Raw genomic sequence first — 23,866 nt, 5'->3', positions numbered from 1 at the left:
GCCAGTTACAAAACCACTGTCACTAGCAGCTGTATGTATAAAAGTAGAAAAACTAAAGCTGTAGAGGAAGAATTCAGCCATTTATTTAGTAGACTTCAACTCAAGAGCAATGGAATAGAGCTACTTATTAAATTAGTTGATGCAATAACTTTCATTCCTGACTCTTCTTAACGGCGGTCAAAAGAATTATTCATTCCTTTGTTCTTGTTTGTCAGTGTTGCATTTAGGTCCGAAATCGTGGGCTTGAACCAACTTAATTAAATTATTTTGCTTATCTATATAATGAGAGTTGGAACACACACTAAGGGGTCTAGAAGTTCCTTCCCAAACCATATATTCACAATATTGGGATTTTTCTGTTTACAGATATTATAAATGCTCAGCATAAAAATATTAGAAACATACGCAAAGAAAGAAAATCCATCCTTAGTCCCAACAACAAGAAAGCCCCTTGGTTCATATTTTTGGTATGTCCTTCAAAAGTATTCTATGTGTGTATGTATACTCATTTTTTTAAAAAAAATGGAATCTATTGTAGTACTGTTTTCACTGTGCTTTGTTTTTTCCACTTAATATCCCATGAACATTTTCCCACGCCAATGAGTATTCTTCAACAACATCATTTTTAATGGCTCCGTGGCTATATCATGATATATCTACCCTTTTCCCTATTATTGGACATGTGTTTCCAGTTTTGTTAAATATAATACATAGTTCTGCAATGAACATCCTTATATCCATTTCCTGAGGATAAATTCTAGAAGTGGAATAGCTAACATACAGAACGCTAAGAATTTTTATATGTATTGCCAAATTACCCTCCCAAAGTGTTGTAATTTACAACCTACCATCACTGCATAAAAAAGTGACTCCCCAACTTGATAGTGAGGAATTGTATACCACAGATGTCCTAAAACAGGTATATGTATGTATAAGCAAATTTCTTTTCAGAAATCAGTAGTCAAAAACTTTCTCCTTTTATACCTTCAGTTGCTTAGATAGATAAAAAGTTTATCTCTAGCTACTCTCTTTGACTGTGTTTAATTTCCTCCTATTATAATTTAGTCATTAATATAGCTGAGATTAGTTCTGAGGCCCTACTTTGGAAATGACAGCTTAAGACTCTGAGGTGAAATGTTCTTTCATAACAACTTCCTCTGTTTTCTATTTGACAGGCCACGCCCCCTGTGAACATTCCAGGATCGGCCAAGTTCACCCCCAATGGCAGCAGCTTCAGCATTTCTTGGCAGTCTCCTCCAGTTACCTTCACAGGCATTCCAGTAAGTAGAAAAGCAAAAAGCCAGAAATCTGGTCAAAGCCAAACGTATATTTAGAGAACAAATTGTAGAAACATGCAAGAAAAAGATGAAAATTGGAATGCCAGAAGAATGCTTTTTTTTTTTTTTAAATGATATTTGTAAACTCAGCGAGGTGTCTCGTGGTCCAGACAGGCCTAACTTCTTTGTAAAAAGGTGTTTTGACTGGAATTTTAGAAACTAAAAGACAGTTTCATCTGTTGATAAACAACTTGTTGGAAATATATCAAGATATTTTGTGTGGGTGGCGTATTTGTATGTTTCCAAAAGGCTTTATAAAATTAATAGCTGAACTCAGACCCTGAACATAAAAGAAAGAGATCCTATACGTAAATGGCATTTATCATTATGAGTAACTTTATAAGATTTGACTTTGAAATTATTGTTTGTGGGTATGTCATTTTGCAAGTTCAAATAGTAGAAATTGAAATCACTTTTTTTCTTCCAAAGCCTGAATAGCCCATGCTGAGGGGTAATTTGCAAATAAATGAGTGCTGAAATATGCCATCGGGTTTAAGTAGTATATAAGAATTGATTTGATATGGTAAATGATTACTGTCTGAAAACTCAGCATGAATGTGCTTGATTCTTAACTATTCATTTCAAAAGATATTGGGTCTTTTATAGCTTATCACAGAATATCCATAGACCCCCATACCGCTGATGCTCAAGGGGGTTTATAACTCCTGATAAGGTTCAGGAAAGTGGCTTATGATGATAGACATTAACCTTATTTTCTCCTCTCCACCCCTCTCCCTATGGACCTCACAAAAGCTGCTTATTGCAACCACTGGCAACTCCCAGAGGTTTCCAGCAAATACCAAGGCCTCCGGTGGAGCTGATAAAAATGAAAGTGGCTCAGTCAATTACGCTGTGCTCTGTCAATGAATATTTATTAAATTCCCTAGAGGAATAGTCAACAATAAAAAACATCCTGCTGGCAGCAATTCGAGAATTTGTGGCTTCCAGAAACTACTCCTAGAATAGGATTTTTAAACAGGATCATGGATCTGGAATAATTATGAAAGGTGCCTCCTTCACAAAGAGTGGAAGTGCTGGTTGTTCTCAAAAAGCAAGAATACGATGAATGCCCTGTTAGTCAACATTTAAAAAGACTAGCTTAGACATGTAGGTATTAGTTTTGTTTCTGGCAGGAACAATGATCCCCTAAGGTGGGTGTCAGAGGTAAACAGTCAGCCCTTTTGGCGACTTTTTTTTTTTTTTTGGATAGACATAAAAAGACCCAGAGTGGCTCTGGACATGACATTTGAGACAACCCTTCTAAGCCAGCAAGGCAGCTACAATCACAGAATGACAGAGACCTGCTATTCTGAATTCCGTTCCTTCCCTTCTTTGATTTGAGCAGAATTTTCAAGAGCATCCCCCTAAAACTCATCTGGTGTAAAAACAAGTATAGTGTGTAGACAGAACAGCCCAGTTCAGACTTTCTTTCAAACTACCTCTATGACCAGCCCAAATGGAGTATTTTCCCCTTTGTTCTATTAATTAAATCATCTCCTTCTGAAGTATAGTGTGACATCACGCCGTGTGGTTGTGTTTTTTTTAAACTGGGGTATAGTTGCTTTACAATGTTGTATTAGTTTCTACTGTACAGTGAAGTGGAGTTCCCTGTGCTATAGAGCAGGTTCTCATTACTTATCTGTTTTATACATATTAGTGTATACAAGTCAATCCCAATCTCCCAGTTCATCCCACCACCACCCCCGCTTTCCCCCCTTGGTGTCCATACATTTGTTCTCTACATCTGTGTCTCTATTTCTGCCTTGTAAACCGGTTCATCTCTACCATTTTTCTAGATTCCACATATATGCGTTAATATACGATGTTTGTTTTTCTCTCTCTGACATTTCACTAGTTCCATGTCCTCCAAAGTTCCTAAATGTCTTACACGGTAGGATACCAGCCAGGATACCTCCTCTTGTTGGTTTTTTTAACAGTGAAATTTTAAAACTCTTCTCTCTGTGGACACTGTGGACAGAGTCCCTCATTTTGCTATCGATTGGTTACCAGGGATGTTCTGGACTAGAGCTTTGACAGAAAGTACATAGAGTAACTGAGTTAACTAGGTATCCCACTAAAATCCTATGTGAGCTTCTAATTTATCCTTTCGCCAGAGAATTCCCAATCTATCTGGTTTTAGACTGTTTCAGCAGTTAAGCTTGCCATCGCTATCTAAAAATAAAGGTAAGGGGATGGAGGGAGCTGCCATTTTCGAAGGCTTTTGTTTAATTCTAGAAAGAAGACAAAGAGGCTTACTACTAAAAATGTTCTTCATGTTGCCCTACTCTCTATCAATGCTTTTTTTAAAAGAAAAAAAAAACTGGCTGTTTGCTGTCCGCCCCCTTCTACAGGGGGCTGGATCTCACAACTCCACACCACCCAGGCATAGGACTGTCACATGTCCACTGGCTGGGTGCCAGCAACCATCCCTGAATTCTCCAGGGGTGCTAGTCCCGCCTCTAGAAGACAGGGAGCCAGGCTGACTCTGAGAACATGTGAATCCCCACCTCCTAAATTCGTGTAATAGGATTTTCAGACAGAACCTCTAAAAGTTTTAAATGATAAGGTACTAGTATCCGTGGTGGCTTCAACTTTATCCCAACTGAAGAACAGAGCAGTTGCCATTTTATTAAATCCTCATTAAAGAACACATTTCTTGTTGTACTCCAAAGCAAGTACTCTGAGGTTGTCAACCCCATTTAAGGTTTCCTTTTCTCCCATGTCTTTGAGACCTGGTATTGAAGAGGGGATGCTTTTGTATGCTTCCTAGAAAGTAGAAATAATCTCCTTCTGCGAAATCCCAAGGTTTGAAGAATTTTATTTATTCATTTGCCTACACTGGACTTCCTGAATTTGAGGCTTTAATAAGTTCCCCGGGTAAGACCTCTTCCCGGAGGTGTATAGCCCAGAAGGTCGATCTGCATATTCACCAATGGAACGTTTCAGTCTTTTCTAGCCCAAGGCTATGGACATAGGGGTAGGGAGAAGACCATGGTTAATTACTGCTTTCTTTGACCTGTTTTCCCCCAATGACCCCTAATTATCTCCATTTCTTTCCCTGTCTTTTCATGGCAGAAAGCTGAGAGCTCTTGGCCCTTGTGTGTTAGTCTGCCATAATAGACTGGGTGGCTTAAGCATCCCACATTTATTTTCTCACAATTCTGGAGGCCAGAAGTCTCAGATCAGTGTGCTAGCTGATTCAGTTCTTGGTGAGGGCTCTCCTGTTGCCTTGTCAGGGGCCAACTTTTTGATATGTCCTCACATGGCCTTTTCTTTTGGGGGGGTAGGGAGACAGAGAGAGAGCCCTTTGGTGTCTCTTCTTCTAAGGGCACTAATCCTATTGGATCAGGGTCCCACCCTTTGGACCTCATTTGTCTTTAATTACTTCCTTAGAGACCCCATCTCCAAATACAACCACACTGAGAATTAGGGCTTCAACATGTGAAGGGGGGTGGAGCGGACACAAAATCCAGTCCATAATAGGCCCCATGCAAGCAAATAGGAGCTAATCAACCTGCTATCCAAAGGCCATTCCAAGAGGCTTCAGGCCAGAAAGACAGTCTCCAGACCTGAAATAGTAGTGCTTAATTGTTAGCTCTTTAGCTGGTTTGTTTTTTATTAACACTTTGATGGAGGGTTCAGAATATTATGTTAGAAGAGATTAAAACCAAGACAAGGGGCTCTTTTTCTTTTTTTTTCCCATTTGGGAGATAGAAAATCACAAAGAAAAGAAATTTCTCCAACATAGTTACAGAAGGACACAACCTCTGTATTACTGCTCTGGTGTGAGGCAAGTCCTGACTGGGATTTACAAGCCGTGACCTCTAGCCGGTCACAGGACCTCTTTCAAGCAATGCCCTCGACTCAGCTCTACGACAACCACCTTGTATCGTTGTATTGTTGAACACAGTGCCTGGCACTGGCTGACATTATGTTGTACTTCCTAGTGTTGTTATCTGTGACATGTCTCATTACCGTAAAACCGGGGGCAGAGAAAGTGGATTCTCCCTATCTGGGGTTGACTCATATAACACAAATATACTCAACATATGGGAAAAATTAGCCACGATTTTTGCAGACTAGGATTTAGAATTCTTTAAACTCTTCTGAGGTCACACCTAATCAGGAGACAAATTACAGGCATATAGCGCATTTTAGTTATTTAGAAATAATACCATACAGCACTCTCTCTAAGTGTATTATATGCTTTATAAAACATGTCCCCAAATAGAACTTAAAAATGGTTAAGATGTAAAACAAATAACTCTGGAATGTGGAGGCCAGTGGGAGAAAGAGCCGAGTCATGTTTTCCAGGGCTTTATTCCAGGGCACACAATACTGCCATCAGTTACGAGGCAGGATGGAAGAGAGAAAAAGCGGGGCTTTGACACCATTCAGAACCAAGTTCCAAGGTCGTCTGGTGTCAGACAGCCCATATTCAAATCCCGGGTCCGCCATTTACTTTTTGCGTGGCCTCAGCAACTTCCTTAATTTCTCCATTTCCTCATCTATAAAGTGGAAGTGAGGGCTTCCCTGGTGGCGCAGTGGTTGAGGGTCCGCCTGCCGATGCAGGGGATGTGGGTTCGTGCCCCGCTCCGGGAAGATGCCACCTGCCGCGGAGCGGCTGGGCCCGTGAGCCATGGCCGCTGAGCCTGCGCGTCCGGAGCCTGTGCTCCGCGACGGGAGAGGCCACAGCAGTGAGAGGCCCGCCTACCGCAAAAAAAAAAAAATCTCCAGGAAAGCTCCCGATCAATAGCCAGAGGATATTGATCCTCCCACAGAACTAAGCCGCACGCTGGTGTGTGAACAGGGTCCTGGCTTCCACTATGCTGCAGCCTGTAGAAACCCAGGTCTGTTGTAGAACGGGAGGGGCTGCCATCAGACAGGACTAGACACGAAACACGTGTGCCCTCAACTCCAGACTTAAGAAAGCCGTTAGCAGAAATAAGGTAGAGAAGGGTTCTTCCTGCAGTGGGTCCAAACCTGCCCCTCATTCCTCCCCTAAACCTATGAGGTCACCAGTTTTCTAATTTCAGTTAAGTGGCACCCTCATCCCTCCAGCCTCTCAGGCCAGGACCTAGGAGGCATCCTTGATTCATCGAAAGATTTGTCCTCTTATTTTCTGTCCTATATCCCATCTATCAGCAAGTCCCGGACTCTGCCTCTACAGGATACGAATCCAGCCCCTTATCCCCACCACTACCACATTCTCATCTAAATCACCAGTATGTTTTTCTCCTGAAACAGTGCAAAAGGCTCTTAAGCGGTCCTCGGGGTTCCTGTCCAGGCTCTTGCTAACCCATTCTCCAAGGAGCCGGAACGATCTTTGTAAAGCGTTAACCAGATGTCTCACTTTCTTAAAACGCTCCACTGGCTTCCTTTGCACTTAGAATCACCTTCAAATTCCTCATCACAGCTCCAAGACATGACCTGAACCCACCACCTCCCGTCCTCCCGCCTTCCTCCTGCCTCCCACGCATTGTCTCCCGGCCCCACTGGCACTCTGCACCTGGGAGGCCTTGGCCCTTGCCCGCCCCCTTTCCCTGGAGTGCTCTGTAGATCAAAGGTAACCTCCCCAAGAAGCCTTCCCTCACCACCCTGAACAAATATGTCCTCTCCTTCCATCACGCTTGGCCTGGTAGCCTATTTTATTTTCTTCAGGCACTTATCACTAAAATGCCCTTACTTGTTTTTGTAGTTATTGTCTATCTCCCCACTAGAATGTACACTCCATGAGGGCAGAGACTTTGTCTTGTTCAGTGCTGTATCCCCACAATCTAGAACAGTGCCTGGGGCATAGTAAGTATTTAATAAATATTTGTTGAATGAAGAGCATTTTATAATCTCATATCACCCCACACAAAATTGACGTATGGCAATTCTGCAAAACTTAGAACCTTCCACATTATCCCTGGCTGATGGAAACAGTGTCACTGTCGTGTCACCTAAACATTTCCAGTTCTCTGACTGAATAAAGAGGTACTCTTGGGAATCTACAAGTTCTACAATAATTTTTAAAACAAAAATTTTTTTCATTGTCCTGAGCACTTAAAAACAAGTCCTATGAGCATATTCTAGATCATCTACAGTGGTAGTAAACTCTGAAGCGTTCACTCCCTCTACTGTGCTAATATGCATCCTGGTCCCGATGGGATGGGGGATGGGAGTGGGAGGTGGGGATTCTGCTTCTGGAAGAACCCACATCAAATGCAGACACTGAACTCCAAAGCTTTGGTTTTTAAAAAATTATGTATGTCACTCACCTCTGCTGGCCCTCAATCCACCTAACTTTAGCAAAAAGTAAAGACCAATGGTACAGAATAAATGAGACTCATGGCAATAATGGTTTAAAATGTTAGGTTTATTTTTTTCTTACGTGTTTAATTTTTTTTTAATTAATGACTAGGAAAATAACACTTATGTACATTCCTTTACATTGAAAGAAAATAGAAAATACTGGTCCCTGTACTAGAGAAAATCAATTCTATGGAATGTTCCCATGACTGTTGGTTGGTACTGGTATTTCTGTGGTCATGTTGGCTTCTAAGTGATTAAGTTTATCAATTTATTAGATGTTTGCTCTTTTGTATATGGCAATATTGTATATTTACTTGAAACATCATTTATCTTTTGTTATAAAATTAGTTTTGTGTAGCTTTTGAGAATCCCATTTGCTGGGAAGATATTTAGTGCTAGGTGAGCACGTGATACAAAGAGAATAAGTGAGAAATGCAAGAGGAATGGAGAACAAAGGGGACCCTCCCATCATTATGACTGAGAGGTGGGGCATAAGGGGGTTAAACACATGCTCTGGCATCAGGGAGAGCTCACTGCAGCCCTGGCCATTGCAAGTTCCATGACCTGGGGCAAGTTATTTAACCTCCCTGTGCTTGGTTTCCTCATCTATAAAATAGGAACAGTGAGTACTTATCAGGTGGAGTAGATGTAAAAGTAAAGCTGTTGTCAGTGACCCTGGCACATAGTGGATGCTCAGTAAGTACTACAAGGTTGACATTCATTCTTGATTTGCTCGGGATCTTTGCTTCTTGCCATTATCCCTGTTCAGACCCCAGAGTTTGCTATATGGACGTCTTATGCAAGAAGCCATTTATTTACTGGCTGTGAATGATCTAACTGAATAAACAGAAGGCGGAGATCCACATTGTGTGTTGCCACTGACTAGCTGTATAATCTCAGAGAACTCTCTTAACTTCTTTTCTTCTTTAAAAGAGAAACAGATGAGGCTTGGAATAGGAATATGCTTTAAGGTTTAAAATATTCAAGTGAAAATGGGCAACTGGGAATGCAGAGATGTTGTGAAGTCATGAAGATTTGTAAAGTATTCATTGTTGCTGGGTCTTTTCTGTTGGGGGATGCCTTTAAATTCCACCATGAGCATCACCCCATCCATTTTAACATGTGGTCTCTGTGAAGGAAGCACAGCCTCTCCGTGTCTGATGGTTGGGTACCCCTGCCCACGTGGCAAAGGCTAACGAAATGCATGGTGAGGAGAGCCTGCCCTGTTAACTTTGTTTTCCACATGCTTACTAGGTGTCACCAACCCACAGTCACCCAGTGGGCACAGGAGAGCAGAGACAGCACACTCACACCGTCTTGTCCTCCCCACCCAGAGGGACGGTCAGCCTAAGGTATGACTGCTTGAAACCCCACAACGCCTCCTCTCCAGGGAATTAACTGAAAAACAGAACAGCGAGGAAAAGAGAAACCAGAGATACAATCTTCATAAAATTCCCCTGAAATGGATGAAACACCCTTTCTTTTGTTCCCATGGTTTTCCCCATCTATTAACTCTTGATAAAGATTTGTTATTTTTCTGGGGTCACAGTTTACAGTAAATTTTCTTGCAGAATAGGTAATGCTGATTACAGGGTCTCTTTAAAGCTGTGTTGCATTAACGTCTGTATGAAATGAAGTACAAAATACGAGTTTTTAATCCAGATCAAGGAGGTCCTCGCCAGGATTCCCTTAACCAGAAGACTAGAAATTTGAGAAGCAAGAGAGCATTTGAAAGTACATATTTAAAAACTTGAAAGAATTATGCTCTCTACTGGTATTTCTTATATTTACTTATTTAATTCAGTGTTATGAAGATGCCCAAATGGACATGTCTACAAATGGACAAATAGAAGCTGAAGAATACTGGAAGTACTATAAGTAGCAAATTTTAACAGTTCGGTGTAGTGGCTGTGAAAACATCCCACACAGGTTAACGGCTGAACCTAGAGAGACCCCCTACTATGTTTCCTAACTTTTTCTAGATTTTTCCAGAGATTTTGAGCCCCGCAAAGAAAGCCCATTGAATCCCTCACACTGAATACTGTTTCCTGGCCTGTCTTACAGGAAGCCCCGGGGAGAGGGCAAGAAGTGCCGGAAGGTGTACGGCATGGAGAACCGTGACATGTGGTGCACGGCCTGCCGCTGGAAGAAGGCCTGCCAGCGGTTCATTGACTAATGCACAGGCCCCTGATCGTCGCCCAGACACTCCTGCCCTTGACTTGTGCTGAGGGTGTTGGAAAGCGCTTTTCCTTCTGCATAAAACACACTTGAAACCCAGGGAAAGCACTTCCGGGAACCTTGGTGAAATCACAGCAAAAAACAAAAAAAGGTCACCACCCTCACTGTTCTTGCTGAGAACCCAGCCGAGAGCAGCTGTAACTACTTTTTTCCTTAAAAAATCAACTTTTTTTTTTTTTTGCTGTATGTCTAGCTCTGAAAACTATGGACTTCTGTAGCAGTCGAACCAACCAAGCCCATTTTTCCTGGAAAGGAGGCCTATTTTGATAACCTTTCTGGATAATGCTGTTTCTGAGGTTTTTTGGGTTTTTTTTTTGACACTTAAAAAAAAGCTACATGTTATTCAGTAGCATTTGTACAAAGAGCGATACCTGTTTTCATTGTGAATAGTCTTTTGCCTGTTCTCCATCGGACTTCTGGGAGCAGTACACATCACGATGTGTTGCCAGGAAACGGCAGCACTCTGGGTATCTTTTCTATGTCTTTTTTGTTTGTTTGTTTTGTTTTAAAGAATGGCCCCAAACGGAACCACGGTAGAGCCGTTAGCTTGAAGGGCCCAGGAGGGCATAAGCTTGAAAAGAGACTGACAATGGACATCACCAGCAGACTTCAGCCCCAGCTGAGTTCAGGACATCCCGCTGTCACTGTTGGGAAACGTCTGGGAGTCTTCCTCGGAAGCCTTCCCTGAGGGGTGGCCTGGCCCACTCTCTCCCGGCCACAATGCACTCAAGACCTGGCACGCATTGCCATCTGGGTAAGCCTCAAAGCTTCCTCCAGGGATGCGACGCCAGCCATAGCTCGGATCTCTTCATCGCTGCTTATCTGACAGTTGTTGCCAGGTCAGTGGCTCATCAGGCCTTCCTTCCCTCAAAACGCCACCACTGACTGTTTTCAGAAAAGGTAGAGAACTCCAGACCATCCCGGCGGGCGTGCTTTATTCACACAGCAGAGCACAGCCTCCACGTACCTATGTGTTCAGAAAGTTATGTGAGGTCAGCATCCATTCTGAGTGCACTTTTATAGGTTTTATGCTTTAGCATGTCTGGGAGATGGGTTAATGAACAATATAAAGATTATATGGGGAAAAGGAAGGTCCAAACCTTTATTTTTCTTATCAAAATATTGGAGCTATTCATTAAGAATTTGCTCAGAAGGGAAGATACAGAACACCAAAAGGAAAATGCGTGTTGGTATAGGAATCTCTCAATTTAATAGGACCAGGGCTTGCACTGTGTTCCATTTATTAGACTTTCTAGCGTGGTATTTGTTTGTTTGTCTGTCTTGGTGGTAGTGGTGCGGGGACAGGGGAGTAGTTGTCAAGCCCTATGAATAAGCTCATTCTCTGTCTACCCTACTCTTGATTGCCCTGCTAAAGTTATTCCTCCTATACCTATGCAAAGAAGTAAGAGCACCTTATAGGATGCACTGTGTCGGGACGGGGGCCTAGGATTAGCCATAGGAATGTTAAATGAAATTGCACAGAGCAAAGTTTAATATATTTAGAGATTGTACATATGCTTTTTTTTGAAAGAGTAGAAGTCATCTAGTCATAAGAGCTGTCCTCTTTTTTTTTAATAAGCAAGGGAAAAAGAAGGAGGTTCTGCAGTGTAACATCTGCAATCTGTGCATTCGTATATTTTGGCGATTTTATTTTTTAAACTCTCACGTGACATTTGAAGCATTATTCCTTGAAAGAGATCCTGTTTCCCTCCTTCATTTATTTTTTTCTTTAAAAACGCTTATTTTAAGAGCAGAGAAAGAGCTTCATTTAATATCACATCGTGATTACCAATCAATACAGCACCAGCTATAATGTATGTTTGAGCACTAAAAGTCAGCCAGGAAAGGGTTTTTTAAGTGCAGAAACGTATTTGCATCCTCTACCCCAGCCTGTCTTTTCTCCTCCCTGGTGTCTTGTAGCTTCACCCACAAGCATCTCTGCTGGGAGGTGATGCTCTGGCCTGGTCCAGATGGCCCTGCACTGTGGCTGGATTGCCCAGTGGCCACGGTGAGTCCAAGGCTGGTCAGCCATTTCAGCAGGCTCACCATGGACTTCAGTGATGGTTGGGGTGCAGTAGTGGAGCAGAGGGTTTTCTCTTCAGCAAAGTTCCATGGCCCTTGATCCTTGGATTAAGTCACTAATCAAAAGAGATTAAAGTGATGAGGGGCTCAATCCATCCCCTACTCCCAGAACTTTGGGACACAAGGAGGGAGAGATGGAGGCTGTGGAGCAGTCCTAGAGTGAGGCTCTGTGGCTCTGACCCCAGAGGTACAGCCCATGACTAGTGCTAGGCTCTGGCCTGGTTGCCTGGGTATTAGCCAATGCACCGATACAAGCAAAGGGTAGAACTGGATGCAGCTTCCTTGGGATTTCTTCTCCTTTCTAAAGCCTTCTTCACACACACTCTCTGCATCTCACACTCACGCGGGGCTCCTTTCTGCTGGCCAGCCCGGGGCTCTCTGTGTCCTCTTCTCTAGCTCTGAGGTGGGCACAGACCCTCAGTACTTTCTGCACACAGACACTGATTCCCTGTACCAAGGCATGTAATGACTAAGGAACTACCAGGCTTCACCTGCCTGGCCTTGAAGAAAAGGGATGAAACTTCTTTTAAGCCACCCAGAAAGCTACAAATTGCAATATAAAGCACTGATTATAAATGCTAAAATTAAAAAAAAATGTAGAGCTATTTTGTTACGTTTTGGAACTAAATGAAGTGCAAAGTTAAGTCCAAGATTTGTTTTATGCCTCCTCTTTTTTTTTTTAAAGATTTTCTGATGTGGCCCATTTTTAAAGTCTTTATTTAATTTGTTACAGTATTGCTTCTGTTTTATGTTTTGGTTTTTTGGCCCCAAGGCATGTGGGATTTTAGCTCCCCAACCAGGGATTGAAGCCACACCCCCTGCATTGGAAGGCAAAGTCTTAACCACTGGACCACCAGGGAAGTCCCTGTTTTATGCCTTCTCTGTGGTACCACGTTCTTTTCTGTGTTCATTTGGCAGGGGGAGGGGAGTATGGGTGGGAAGGGAAGCCCCAGGGCATGTGGCTGCTTAACCGAAGCCTCACCCATCACGGGCACCTGTCAAAAGGAACGGCAATGCAGTGGCTTCTGGCCCCAGAGTCTTTCTGAAGAAGGCATGTGGTAGCCTTTGACTTTTCTCTCCCCGTTACCCTTTCCTGTTTCTCATCTCTCTCCAAAGAAGGCATTTCCTGGTGATGGACAGGCTTCTCCAGATAGCCACACAGCAGAGAACAGTCATTTTAAGCCTTAGTTCTTCCCAGAGAACGTGCAACCAATTTATGGGAGGCAGTGTGACAACCTGGAGGAAACACCCGGGTAGCAAGTGGGTGGGGAGCCACAGAGGAGACACAGGAGGGCTGTGGACACCTGGCTCGGGCTCCCCATCCTAGAGCCGATCAGCTGGTGGTGACTGTCCCTGGGCACCTCCGAGGGAGCTGCCAGGTTCCCGCTCTGGGAGCAGATGATTGAAGCAAGGAGAGAGCTCCTTTGCGGGAAGCACTCAGGCCAGGGATGCAGGACTGCTGTGCGCATCTCGGGTGGGCACAGACTGCTCTCCTCCTCACTTGCTGGGAAATTTCCTCCCTTGTTTGGCAAAAGCCAGTGTCAGGAAGAGGGCAGTGGGCAAGAATGTGCATGCCTGTCAGCAGCTCCGTGCACCAACAGGGTGGGTGCCCTTTATGAGACGATTCTTTGTCCAGGCATAACTGTGTCGCAGATGAAAACTTTCAATATGATGTGTGTTACAGTTCTTGGGCTTTCCAACAAAACTTTTAAAAAAATAGTTACGTGTATGTTGCAAAAGATTTCTGAAACTGACATGCCCTCTATCAAATTTCAAGATCACTTAAGTTGAAGTCCACTGTCGCCGGTGTCACACTAAGCCACACTTGAAAGCAGCCCTGGGTTCTGAATTAGCCAGCACTGCTAAAACCCATTTCCGCCTTCGTCCGACTTCAACAGAAAAGGAAAGCGCAGCATTCACTTGTGAATGGTTAGAGAAAAGTGACAGAACCTGTACATATGGGAGAGAATACCTTGAGAATAGTAGCAAAATACTGTAAAAAATATTCTTTTCCTCAGGGAAAACTAAAGGGTATGTGAAAAATAGATCTGGAGGATCCTAAGACTAGAAAGGTTTTTATGATCTCCAGCATCTTTTCTAGTCAGAACAGTTTTTGTTTGTTTGTTTGTCTTTTAATGAACGTGATACCATTTCAAGGCAAATTGCCATGAACTGGACAGTACCGACTTTTTGAGGTGTGGAGGAATGCTCTTTGAAACAGAACAGTTTCTTTGTTTCTTAGACCTGCGTTCTAAGGCTGACATCTGAACCACAGCACAGTCCCTGGTGGGTTTTTACAGACTCATGTCAAGGCTGTTTGTGAATGTCATTATGAATATGACACCTTGGTGTTCCCTTTTATAATCAGCCGGTTGGATGACCGGTTATTAGCTGTACACAGAATTCTATAGGTGAGGGACGTGAAGGACGTGCATTTTACTTTAACAGCAGGTTAAGGAGCAAACTTCCGTGGACTTTTGTGGACAAGGTGCTGCTTTTTCTCATGACCCTGTAGAATTTCTGTCAACCACATCAACTGTAGCTCTGACCTGTACGAACGCAGGGAAGAATTTGTGCATACAAATGAGTAGAAACAGAGCACAATTCATGAATATGGATGAGGATGTGAATCATTTTGGAGAAAGCGCTGGGCACACGGGTCAACTGGAAATTTCATTTCTCTAAGAAAATAACCCAACCAGCAGCATACACGCTTTCCCTGTTCCCCATACCTGTGGGAATTCCTCCAGAGTGGAACTGCTTCCTTGTGTCTTTTGCATTGTAACTAGTCAAACCGGAAGTCAGTACATAAAAACGAGCTTAGCACTTTTAGGCACCAATTGTATCACTAAGTCATGCACACCACTAGAGCAAGAAAGTGTAAAATGCATTTAAAACCGACTGGTTTGCTTATTTTGACTGACTTTGAAAAAGTCCAGATCCAATCAATGATATACATGCTTTAAAAGGTGTATCTATCATAGGACCAGAAATCAAAATGGGAATTTTACTTTTGGTCCTGTTTTTGTAAATAGTTCCTTTTTTTTTTTTTAAAGACAATCTCATGTTTTATAACTTTTCTTGTGAGTCTGAGAATCACAATGGTAATGTGTTATGTCAAAATGTAATCTTAAATACCATAATAATTATAACGTAATGTTCCAAATAAGACAAGAAATATACTGCATAGGCTTCTACAATTCTGAGAGATGTGACACTTTTATAAATAAGCATTAGTACTTCTCAAGTTAACAGAACTGGAAATATTTTACAAGATGCAGTGTTTTGTAATCACAAAGAACATGAACATTTTGTGGGAAATGACCTTGGTTTTATACATTGTAGCTTATTTTTTAAAATACAGTAATTTACCAGACAGGAAGTGTTAATATTATAAGCAATTCCTGCTCTCCAAACAAAGGGCTATGCCTCTTTTAAGCAAGTGTTCTGATGCATATCTTTTCAATTAACCCTCTGCAGCAAGGGTAGAAATGCAGATCAGTTGGAAGATTATTACAAGAGAATCAAGATGGCAACAGCTACTCCTTTTATCTTTACCAGTGTGTTTTCAAAGTACTTAGGGGGGAAAAAAAACCTTTAAGAATCATCTTATGTATCTTAAATATTTAAAATGTTAATAGATATGCTTATAGGCAATGGGAGAAATGTACTTGTAAATTCTTTAGTGTAAAATGATAGATTCCGGTCACAAGGACAAACTTATGCCTCAACCTAACCAGAACCACAAGGCTGCTTTTAACCGGCAAGTATCATTTGATGGAAATTTCTAAAATCATGGTGTGTAAAGCCCAAAGATAGAATTCTTAGGTGATCAGCGATGTTTAAACTAATTTTGTCCTCAGCACTGACTAAATAACTTGAAATCCCTTTACCAGAACAAGTGCTTGAGTTTTCACATGAAGAACTCAGACAGGCAAGTCTGAGATCAGAAAGTCACTGTATTCCCAGGAGTCAGGAAACAAGAAAGGCAGCCGTGGAGAGTTGATTAACCATACAAATAATTTTGAGCTTTGCCAGAACCATTTCATAATGCTCTACAGTTTTTTTTAGCCCACTCACTGTTAAAGCAAGAAAGCATCTTTTCTTTCTAAGATTTTGGTAATTCAAAAGCTAGACTAATTAGTCAAGTATGCAGATAGCATCAGAAGAAAAGCTGGGATAGAATGGTCGTCCCCCCGTTGGGCAGCCCCTATAAGGTGGTCAGAGGGTCACTCTGACTTTGCTTTCTAATAGGCTTTAGAATCTGCACACATGAGGACTAGAAATGCACGGAGTTAGGGGAAGATGTATACAGCCTCATCTTTGAGATGAAGCAGCCCAAATCTCTATCTTCATTCTCTTGGAATATCTCTAATGTTGGCATTAAAAGTTCCCAAGAAGTGTTTATTGCTGCATGGTTTTGAACCAAATGAGTCTTGCTTCCTATTTAAATAGAAGCTTCCTAATCCTTTCTAAGCAGACGCCTTGGAAAGAACAGGCAGATTCTGTAAATGAGCGATTCAGATCAGGCAGAAGAAGGACCCTAAAGAATGACGGAGATCATGGTGAACCAGAGGACACACACCCCCTCTAAAGGGGCATCCCAGCTCTAGACAATCAGAACCATGCAGAAATCAGGCCTGGGGCTGCTAGATCTTCTGACTTGGAAATATAATGTTACCTGACACTTAAGCTAAACTCAAATTCTTGGCCAACCGTGTGCAGACCAAAGAGAACGTGTATGTGGGCAGATGCAGCCTTTGGCCACCAGTTTCAACTGTTGGGAAAAGCAGATTTCACCTTCCAGAGCCATCAGGCCAAGTTCTTCCATCAGCCCTACAAACTCACCCATGGGTACCATCTGGGCAACTAAAATCAAAGAAGGGAAAGAGGCCAGTTCTCCCCAGAAATCATTCTCATGGAAGACTTGAAGATAAAAATACAATATCCTTAAACTAGCCTTGCCTCTGATCAAAATATACGGAAACATTATTCAGCTGTCACTCTGCCTCCTGGCGTGCCCAGGCCAGGCCCCAAAGCATGGAATGACTGTAATCCTAACTTGCTTACTGTTTTCACTGCCGTGACCACTGTGATGAGGGCTGGCAAAGAACAGCCTTGTGCCTTTGGAGAAGGCAGCCAGGAGCCCCTGCAGTTTAAGATAGCGCACATTGCCTCCTTGTGCCAAAGCCCGTCGCCAACCCTTCCACACCCTCTCCCACTCCATCCTGCCTCGTGAGTTTGCATCCCAGGATAAAAGTTCCTTTGTTTCACCTCTGACGTGGCAAAATCCTTGCTTCAGAACTGGTAGGTACTTAGGTATTTTAGAGTGTCCAGTAACCTCGAAATGGAGTTTTTCCACGTAGAAAATCTTAACACCTTTCCCTGAGGGCAAAGACAAAATGGGAATAAATGTGTCATGGAAAAAAATTAGACGTTGCTTCCTTCATTTGGATGAACTAAGTTATTTTAGACTGTGTCTTACACCAGAGTCCTGACGGTGTTGGGATAATCACTAACCCTTTCACATATAAAAGACAGTATGTCTCTTTCAGATACATGACTTCATTTGACCTTCCCTAGAACCCAGTGTAAAATAAGAATATTTAAGATTACCATCACCACCTCCAAGGCCAACCTGGTTCAAGTGGTCTTCAACCTGTGACTCGGCCCCATTACTGCCTGGAGGGAGGAGGGAAAGGGCGTGTGAAAGAGCTCGCTCAGACCTCAGTCTTCCAGAATGATTCTAGACCTGAGAAGACCCAGGGACCCATGTTCTTCACCCATCCTTACAATCCAGGTACTTCAGCATAGAAATAAAGCCCACTCCTTCGCATTGTCAAATGCACACTCAATCACCCCCGAATTTATCCCTTCAGCGTACCTACCAGACCCCTATTCCCTAAATTCCAACTATCTAAGTAATTAATTATACGAGTTGATTAGCTGGTGCCATGTTCTGAGTAAAACTTTTGACTCCTTGGAAAAAAGTTATTTTGCCACTAGCATTCGACATTTGTTATCCATGTAAACTTACACTGATGCCCCCAAATTTGAAAACAGCTCAGATTTACAATTTGTAATGATCACATTGCAAACTACTGTCAGCTCAATGTTGGAAACACCCGGTAATATGGTTAGGTCAAGTTTAAATATGGATACAGTTTCAACAACATGGGCAGTGCCTGAGATTTCTGTCGTTGTGAGTGATTAAAAGGTTGACCAGTCCATGAACGGATTTCATCTTCCCCTTCTCCCATCAGCTCCCAGGTGTCACATCCTGAGTTTAGGGTAAAGTCCCTCCCAAGTTTAGTCATGGGGCCTAAACCTTTTTGGCCCATCACCTGCTTCATTAACAGGCTTTTTGATAAAAGATACTTTTATTACGTTTTGGAAGCAATACAGTACTAGAGGAAGGAGCAGTGAGCTTTCCTCCTCGGCTGGAAAAGAAGCCCGTTTTGCAGTGGTAAGCACCAATGCCATGACAGCGGCAGGACTTCAAAGGACCCGAGGTCTAGGGAAGAAGAAAGAAGCTACCACTCAAAAAAAAAACAAACTATAGATTTTTGAAAGAAGGTGGAGATGATGAATTCAACACTTAAACTGTAGTCCTTGTTTCTTAAAAATATTCTTTCCTATTGAGCACCGTCCACATAATTATTAACTGCGAGCTTCCAAAGGAAAGATCCCCTTTACTTATATTATGAAAGTGTTAAAAAATTAATTCTCAAGTCTGATTAACCGTTACATTTACATACTTACTAGGGGCAATTCTCTCAATTTTTAATTCAGAAAAATTAGCCAGGGGAGCAAGTAACAACTCCTGAAAAAGGCAAGGGCACTATCATGAAAGAACATAATTTTATTAAAAAATTAAAAAGTGGCTCATTTATGTTCTTCTGAATTCTCTTTACGTCTCCGATTAAGAGGAGAAACCAGCATTCAGAAGAAGAAATTGAGCGTTAAGGGAGAGAAAGGACAGTTCCCGTTCTAGTTACTAGTCTTGTTTTCCCATCTTGGCATCCACCTCGAATTCGCTAGTAAAATGTTACCCTCTCCTCTTTGCTTTTATCCACCCAAGCCAGAGGCCATGCTGTTATGTATGTTTGCTTCCAGAAGCGCTGGATGAAACATTTTCGCTTCTGTGTTCCCGATTTCTCACTCTTCATTAAGGTCCAAGGGAATAAATATTACCGGGACGGGTATGTTAGGCGTAGCCTATGAGGCTACTCCCTTCCTTCCAGGAAATGCTTCCATTTGTCTGAACAGTTTTGGGTGATCATTCAGAGAGCAGGTCGGTCAGCAGGCAACCTGCCACACTCATCACAAAAGATTTGGTCAGACTAACTGATAAAGAATGACAAGGCAGATACCTAATCCTTTCACTTTGACTCAAAGCCCCCCTCCCAAGTCCCCCACCCCACCAGTCCCCTCCAGAGCAAAGCCAATGGAGTGATCAGGGCAGAGGAAGAGAGCTTCACATTCATGGCTCTAGGCCCTGACCTCTGCCCAGGATTACAGAGCATGAAAATGGAATTGACCTTTATTATGTGAAAAGGTAGTGGCTCCTGCAGGGTATAATTGTTTTACGTTTATATTTATGCAAAGAGAAAACTCATCCAACCTGCTCGTGTTGTGAAGCACGTGTCTCTCACCCTGGTGGAGCCCCCTTCCCGTGTTTTGGGCACAGATGGCCAAGACACAAAGGAAAGAGGCAGAGCTTTGGGGGCCAGTGGCTCCAGAGATGGGATTACCCCTCAGGGATATACAGTGTAGCATAATCCATAAACTACTCCCACCCAAGGGAAATTAAAAAAAAAAAAACAAAAAAACGGATGCATCACGGGGTGTACTTCCCTGGCGGTCCAGTGGTTAAGACTCTGCTCGTCCAATGAGACATGTGTTCGATCCCTGGTCCCCAGTTGGAGAACTAAGATCCTGTGTGCCGTGCAGTGCGGCCAAAAGAAAAAGGTGCATCACTTTGCAGATTACAAATGCTTGCTTTGCTTATGCCTTTTCCCCTACACTCTGCTAATTGGAAAGCAATGACTGTGAATTGACCAAGCCCTGTGATGATAGCAAAGCTTCTTCTTCCAAAGTATCCCGACTGTTTGGGGGAACCTCTGTGATCACTGGTAGAAAGCTTTAGAAAAGATTTAGATTTTTAGGGAAGAACTCAACACCCCCCCCAAATATACTAATTCTGTGACTTCAATAACTGAAAATGTCCTGGGTGTAAAATAACCCAGGCGTGCGGATCATACACGTTTTTTAAAAATGCCATTAATCAGTATTTTCCTACAACATGACCTTAAATTCCTATTTTTATAATGAATGGTTGGGCGATAGTCAGCCATTGAAACATAAGCTCTCTGGAATAACCAGACACTAGTGTAGTTTCCAAAGTGTTTCATATATCAAAATCTATATACTTAGAGGAAGAACTCAGGATAAGAAAAAATCGCTAGGTCCCAAAGGGTTTGTGACTATCATCAAATACAACAGCTGAGTGGCCAGCGGTCATCTTTTTCAAACGAGGGAGCCGGGGAGTGAGAGAACCACAGTCAATACAAAACCTCTGTTGCCCTTCATCCATGATAGGGTTTAAAAACATTCTACTTTTAAGAATTAAGCCATCTTTCAAATTGTCTTCTACACCAAATCTAACCTATTAAAATGAAATTATAAAATAGCTAAAATGGGGTATTTAACGGAAATTGCTGAGAGTAGAAAGCGTTGCTTTTTAGTGCCTGCTAAACAAAAAAGAGACAGACAGAAGCAGCAGCCCTTCCTGTACGATGCGGGTGTTAACATGACCGGCATTAACTCGGAATCGGGCACTAATTCAAAAGCAATGAGACAATGCTCTCCAATTTTTAGACATCTTTCAAAATGCAATCTTACCACCATTTGGAGGTAAGTACTGGCTTAACAAAAGACTTTAATATTAGTGAATGAATGTAAAAAGTTACAAACTATGCATTTTCAAAGAGTAATGTTATTTTGTATCCAATCCAAGTCAGTTTTTTTCATAGAGACTTACCACAACTGAAAATTGTTCAAAACACACTTGAATGCATATCATTATGGGGTTGTAGGACTTCCATCTATATAGTTCTAACTGATGTTTTTAAAGACAGTGCATTGAAATTTCAGGCTCTAAACAAATTCAGCCATGAAGGTGAATAAAGGAGAAACGGTTTATACTTTACTTCTTCAGCAGAAATGGGAAATGTGGGCTGTTACAAAAATGGGCCCAGTTCTTTTAGAGGTGACTGTTCTAGTAACACTGGATTAACAAGCAAACAAAACTACATGAAGTTAATGAGTATTGCCTTGGATGAATATAGCATAGGTTGTGTCTATTGTGTTTTAAGTCGCAATCTAAGGGAAAAAACTATTCTCCAAAGGGTTTGGATTATATAGTTTTGAAGAACAAAACATCAAAATATTGTCCAGCAAAGCAAAATCATTGGTCTTTTTTTGAAAATTATTTGGAGATCATTACTTGTATTTTTTGGAAAGTCCATATAAAACATACACACATTTCTTCAGCCCTCTTTTAGATTTTGTATTTCCATGAAAACTTTTTCGCTAATAATTTATCTTTGCTCCTTAATCAGTACTTTCCTACATTACTCAGCATGAAAAAAATTCCTTCCTTCATCTGGCAATGTTGAAATAAAGAACTCCATTTCCCTGCCATTCCGGATCTCTTCTGTGTCCACTGAGATATTTTCTCAGCTGTTTGTATGTAAAATATGGAAAAACACACTTCTACACCTGGTACTTGTGGTTATACTGGATATGTTCGCTACCTATTTAGAAGTTATTGGGGGTGGGGATGTGTCTTTTTATATGATTTTTAGCCAAATTCAGATGTTCTGATACTACGTTTCTGAATACCTATCCGACTGTAAATACAGCCTGACGAGGTTCAGGTTAATAAACCTTTCATGTGACTGTTCTTAGCCATGCTCCTTGCCAGCTCTGGGCACCTTGTACATAGATTTGTCGAATGTTTAAATGATGTTGTTTTTCTAAATGCTGTTCTCTAAAACAACTTTTTGAATGTTTTTTGCTTTCCATTGTTTGGGACTTTGTGTGTTGGTTAAACAAAAAAATGTTTCCTAAATATTTAACACCAGGAAAACTATTTCAAATAAACTGGTGCTAATTGAAAGAGAAGAAAAAGTTCAGATGGAAGATTGACAATATAAAATGTTGACACCAGTTAAACTAAACTGCACTTTCCCAAGGGGACAGCTGGCATCTACCTGCAGTGGGCATCACGAGGACCACTGAATGTTTACAGTTTCTGTGGCCCATTTAAGCATAAAATATAGAAATGGTGCTGTCCCCCCAGAGTTGAGGATTTGCTACGTCGGTCCTATGGAAGCATTTAAGTAGAGGTAAAGGTCTGTAGTAAGAATCACTTTAGTAATAGTCTTCTGGTCTTTGGACTTTCATGTTCTGTAATGCTTAGCTGTAACAATGAATATGGTGTTGCAATCTAGTCTGACGTCATCGTTGCCCTGTATTTCCTGCGTGTATGGTTCTACCTTGGGTTGCACTGGCACGTGCCGAGCCAGAACACTGGACTTTCAGGAAGACCATTCTGACTTCTACGGTGTCCACACACATGCATTTAAATGCACTTGTAACTGGTTAATTACCATGAAGTCTAACTTCCACTTAATAAAAGTTTTTGTGTATCTGCTTCTACTTGGGGGCTGTTTATTTGAGTAAAGGATAACTAACTGTTATCCAAGAAAAGTTCACAGGGGTTAGAGGGTTTGAGGCTTTACCTACAGTTGTAAAAATAATTTAAAACCAAAGGGATATCTTCCCCATGTCAGCTGCTCGCCATGCAGTCTGTTTTTAGAAACATCTTGTAGGTACATCTCTCATCTAGAGCAGTGGTCCCCAACCTTTTTGGCACCAGGAACCGGTTTCGTGGAAGACAATTTTTCCACAGACAGGGTTGCGGAGGGAGGGGGTTGGTTCAGGAGGTAATGCGAGCGATGGGGAGCGGCAGATGAAGCTTTGCTGGACCCCGCCACTCACCTCCTTCTGTGCAGCCCGGTTCCTAACAGGCCGCAGACCGGTACCGGTCCAAGGCCCAGGGATTGGAGACCCCCGGTCTAGGGTTCAGCCCTGATAATTACAACTCAAACCCATTCCCTTGGCAATGACTGCCCAGATGCATTAGCTGCTCATGCAACGCCGCTGGTCTTGTTGCCTGGGTCATGTAAACACAAGCTGGCAAACAGAGGAAAGGCAATGTCTATTCTGATGCCAAGCCAGCCTGGAGACCCTCCTCTAGGCCAAGGCCATGTCCACTAGAACTTGACCTATTCACCTGCAAAGACCAAGCATATGTATTTGTGCAGCAAGGCAGCAGGCTTTGGAGTTCAACAGTCTTGGACACAAATCCGAGTTTTGCCTCTTGCAAGATAGATAACTGGACATTTGATTTAACCTTTTTTAAGTCTTATTTTTATATTAGGAATGATAATACAAGAGATGAAAACTAATTAGTCGGGCTTGGACAGTATCCTAGTCCAATCTGCCTTAGCTGGGGTTAGGAGAGCTATGAGTCATGGTCTACTGCCTGCTTCCAAGAAGTTCCTACCTCATGCGGCTATTGTGAGAATTACTTGAAATAACATGTCGTCACTCACAGAGAAGAATTCCCCAAATGGAAGCCAAAATACTCAAATACTGGAATTCTCAGATGTCCAGGATGAGTGCTTTCAAACTCATGAGCGCCTTCAGAATTTTTTCAATTTCTTAAGCAGATTCTTTAAGATAAAAATGTCCGGCCTTAGTAAATAGCTTACGTACCACATCTGAATGATTTCTTGGTTACACCATTATTTCATCAATTAATAGACTGGGCAGTGGAGACA

At 42.1% G+C, this 23,866-nt stretch overlaps 1 protein-coding gene across 5 annotated transcripts in view; it reads left to right on the top strand.

The window, feature by feature from the left end:
- Positions 1-22,679, top strand: part of ZNF704 (zinc finger protein 704) — a 219,986-nt gene extending 197,307 nt beyond the window's left edge. For all 5 annotated transcript variants that reach the window (XM_049700190.1, XM_049700192.1, XM_049700193.1 and 2 more), the window contains 3 exons: positions 1,176-1,280; positions 8,889-8,986; positions 9,699-22,679. In XM_049700190.1, the coding sequence (XP_049556147.1) occupies positions 1,176-1,280; positions 8,889-8,986; positions 9,699-9,810 (315 nt within the window). In that variant the 3' untranslated portion in view covers positions 9,811-22,679. The remainder of the gene's footprint in view (positions 1-1,175; positions 1,281-8,888; positions 8,987-9,698) is intronic.
- Positions 22,680-23,866: the final 1,187 nt, after the last annotated feature.

Source organism: Orcinus orca, chromosome 17 (genome assembly GCF_937001465.1).
Source record: "Orcinus orca chromosome 17, mOrcOrc1.1, whole genome shotgun sequence".
Taxonomy (NCBI): domain Eukaryota; kingdom Metazoa; phylum Chordata; class Mammalia; order Artiodactyla; family Delphinidae; genus Orcinus; species Orcinus orca.
The sequence above is the reverse complement of the archived record's forward strand: the minus strand, read 5'-3'. Positions and strand labels throughout refer to the sequence as shown.